The sequence below is a fragment of the Papaver somniferum genome, chromosome 5 (genome assembly GCF_003573695.1).
Source record: "Papaver somniferum cultivar HN1 chromosome 5, ASM357369v1, whole genome shotgun sequence".
Taxonomy (NCBI): Eukaryota; Viridiplantae; Streptophyta; class Magnoliopsida; order Ranunculales; family Papaveraceae; genus Papaver; species Papaver somniferum.
The window spans coordinates 215,072,379-215,076,370 of NC_039362.1; the positions used below are offsets into that span (position 1 = coordinate 215,072,379).

General features: G+C 36.8%; 1 protein-coding gene across 1 annotated transcript; it reads left to right on the forward strand.

The window, feature by feature from the left end:
• The first annotated feature begins 824 nt into the window (after window positions 1–824).
• LOC113280797 (agmatine coumaroyltransferase-2-like) lies at window positions 825–2,168 on the forward strand. Its single transcript, XM_026529377.1, has one exon. The coding sequence runs from the start codon at window positions 825–827 to the stop codon at window positions 2,166–2,168; it is 1,344 nt and encodes a 447-aa protein (XP_026385162.1).
• Window positions 2,169–3,992: the final 1,824 nt, after the last annotated feature.

Below are 3,992 nucleotides of genomic sequence, written 5' to 3' on the forward strand. Positions count from 1 at the left end.
TCAATTTAATGTTTTGCCAAATTTGTGTTTATGAAGAAAAATGAATTTTCAATCAGATTTGGTGAACAGTACTAATGCATAAAATAATCCCTTTCCAATATTATTGAAAATTTATGTTTACTTTTTGAAATCATTTATGTCAGTGTATTTAATAAATAGTAATTGACAATAGTAAATTTAAGATCCATTTGGTAAAATATTATGGTATTAATATCCTTATTGTTATTACTCATCCGATTTCACAATGATCGTGTACCTTTAACCCGTTACATTGTTGTTATTGATACGTACATACATCTCGATGTGAAATCCAATGATTCAGAAATGCATGCTCGTTGTGTTGCATTCAGAGATAATCTGATGTTTTAGAAGTCTATAGTGTGAAATCTGGCAGATAAAAATGCTTCTTTTATTCATAAACAACCTTTTATTATTTTTACTTATTAAAATTAACAAAAATGATTTACTTCATTTTAATGGTAAATAATTAATTTTCATAAAAAGTTTCCAACCAACTCCATAAACAAGGATTAGGATAGCCCATAAATCATAGTGCATCTCTTTGCTTTTTAAAGATGCCTTTTTTAACTGGTATGTACGTTAATTACAATTCAGTGAATCTGCGCCATAATGACATTTGTGCATAAAGATTTGCCATTTGTACATAAAGATACTCATCAAAGAACTTCCAAATAAATCCATGATAAATTTAGCAGAATTATTATGCCTACCCGATCGATGATGACAAGATTGCCTTGTATGATCCTCTAGCTTTATTAGAAATCTGTCTATAGATTGTCCTGCTAAACCAGAGCAAAAACACCATGAAGATTGAGCAAGTGAGTTCAAAGCTTTTACAACCAATCTACAATGTTACTGATGATCAACCAGTCCCAACCAGAAAATCTATCCCTCTTACTGTCTTTGATAAGTTGGCAGATGATCAACATATACCATTACTATATGCTTATAAACCACCAAATCCATCAAATGCATTGTTAGAACAAGGCTTGCAAAAGGTTTTACCGGAGTATCGAGAATGGGCTGGTAGGTTGGGCGAAGATGAGGATGGTGAATTCGTTATTCTACTCAATGATGAAGGTATGAGGTTCATCGAAGCGTCCGCTGACTGCACCTTAGATGAAGCTATCCCTTTTACGGTATCTACCTTGTTAGAACTCAATTCAAGTTTGGAAGGACCCATGAAAGAATTGGCTCTAGTTCAACTCACAAGATTCACTTGTGGGTCTTTAGTTTTGAGTTTCTCGTCGAATCACATTGTTGCGGACGGAGTATTTGTGAGCCAGTTCATGATTGCTTGGGCTCAGGCTTGCCGTGGACTCGAAATCCACCCGCGTCCTGTGCACGAGAGGAACATATTCGTTCCTCGAAATCCATGTGATATTAAGTTTGATCACACAAGTGTTGAGATTGCAAAGAGGAAGATCAATGAAGACTCTAGTATGTTGCCCTACGCGAAAGATGATTTGGCATGCGAAATTCTTCATTTTACACCGGAGTTTATAGCAAAAATTAAGAATAAGGCTTCTTCATCCTCCTTGACTTGTGAAGATGTGAATGGTGGATATAGTTCAAGCTATAGCACTTTTGAGTGCTTGGTTGCACATTTATGGAGAGTGATTACAAGGGTTCGGGGACTTGGCGAGTCTGACACAACTTATGTTAGGATCTCAGTGAATGGAAGGAGAAGGTTGAGACCTCGTGTCCCAAATGAGTACTTTGGCAATTTGGTGCTTTGGGCATTTCCTGAAACTCAAGGGAAGAACCTTTTCGATGAGTCTTTGAGCCACACGGCAGGAGTAATACACGATGCAGTCGCAAAGGTGAATGACGAGTACTTCAAATCTTTTGTAGACTTTGCAAAAAAAAATCAGCATGATGAGAATCTGATGCCGAAGAAAGTTGCTGACATGAAGGTGCCATCTATGTGGCCTAACTTGGAAGTTCAAAGCTGGCTTGGTTTTCCATTCAATGATGTGGATTTCGGTGTTGGTAAGCCTTCCATTTTTATGCCTTCATTTGATCCTTTTGAGGGTGAGATTTACTTGGTTCCTTCCGTTGTTGGTGATGGGAGCATAGATGTGTATGTGACTTTGTTCCAGCAACATCTACCCCTCTTCGAGCAAATTTGCTACAACATCGACTAATAACCGGCTTCTTTTTTTTTTTTCCTAGCCGATGATCTCTGAACATTTTATGAGATGAATTAAATTTCAATTTTGATTAATACTTTTGAAAGAGTTTAATAAAATTTTATGGTTATGTCGCATTTTATGGTCCTCGAGGACTAGGTGATCTCTATGATCACAATCTCCAATAACTCTGTGCAAATTGACAATTTGTTGGATTAAGAGGACGTTACATTTTTTCCACTAGGCAGATCAGAGTTGAGACTCACTCTGTTACAAAAGAAGAGTGAATTATGCACACACAAAGTTTGCACTGTTCCCGGCCTCAAAAACTCCACCACCACCATACAACAAGAACGACCACCAAGCAAACCAAGAAGTACAGCGGCCCTGCTATAACCTGGAATTACCATCACAAAATGCATTTTATTTTGTTTCTTTTGGGCTCGAAAAGTTACCAGACAACCACCACCACCTCTGAAGAAACCTTAGCTGGGAATTAGCACCACCAACATCAGCGGGATTTCCATTCAAACACCAGGGACACCAACTTCATGACCAGCAGAACCGCCAACAGTAGCACCACCATCACCACAAAAAAAGCTGCAAAACGATTATGAATCCAGGACCAAATAACTTTCACTTGTCCCCGTACCCTTTCCATTGAAGAACCCAAACACCAAACAGAAGCTTCGATGAAATCCAAATTAATACTAGTAATGAACACCCCCAAACAGATAATTTTGATTGAAGATTTGTTGTTGTGGTCTCAACCCAGAATTTGTTTTGTGGGTTTACGTTGCTGACGTGAATCGAATATGTATTCACTTAACTTAGCCTACTGGAGTTTGACAAACGGAAGAAATAAGAATCAAGCAAGGCAAGAAAGGTTGTTATTTAAATTGCTTGAGACTGGCAGATTTCACACCTCAAAAGGATATTGGCGTTTAGCTTCTTTCTTTTCGCCGCAATATGATTCTTTTTCGGAAAATGGGTCATTTGTACAGATATTTTTAAAACATGGTTCAAATGTACGACTAAAAATTAATATCGGTGAAATGGACAAAAAAAAATAGCAAGGATGAAACTGAATTCATCCTGGCTTAAGATTAAAAAATAACAAGGATAAAACTGGATGCATCCTGTATAAATGAAAAAATAAGAAAAAATATTTGAAAATTGGCAAGATGAAACTGTTTACATCCTGACTATTTTTATATTTTTGTCCATTTAAACAGTATCGAAATCTAAGTATCCTTTTTACCCAGGAATTATTGGTTTTAGTCTTTTTAACCAATTTTGTGTTTCTTTTATACTATTGTGGGCTATCAAAATAAAAAAGATCAAAATATTGTGACTGTTGTCTAGATAGAGGCCTTATGCTAGGAGATTATACAAGAAAGGCGGAGTGAAAGGTAGTTGCGAAAGTTAATTAGAAGCGCGTTTTCCTTATTGAGACCAGGCATTCCCTGAAACTAAAGGCAAGAACCTCTCCGATGAATCTTTGAGCCATACATCAGCGGAAAAAATGTTACATCGTTGTTGGCTGGCTCAACCATAATTGTCCCAGTCATAAATTTGAATTTCTCTTCTTGTGAATTTCTTATTAACGTTTGATCTAAATTTGGATTTCTCATTAAATAAAATTTTCATGAATTTCTTCGGAGGCTTTTGTAGCAAATTCTATCTGTTCTTCGCCGCTTTGGGTTGTGGGGCTTTTTTGATTGGAGTAGGGAATAACATTTTTTATCCTGTCTCAAGGAGCAGGGGCGGACTTATAAAAAGGCTAACCTAGGCTATAGCCCGTCCCTGAATATGGCTACTAAAATTTTTGATACATCT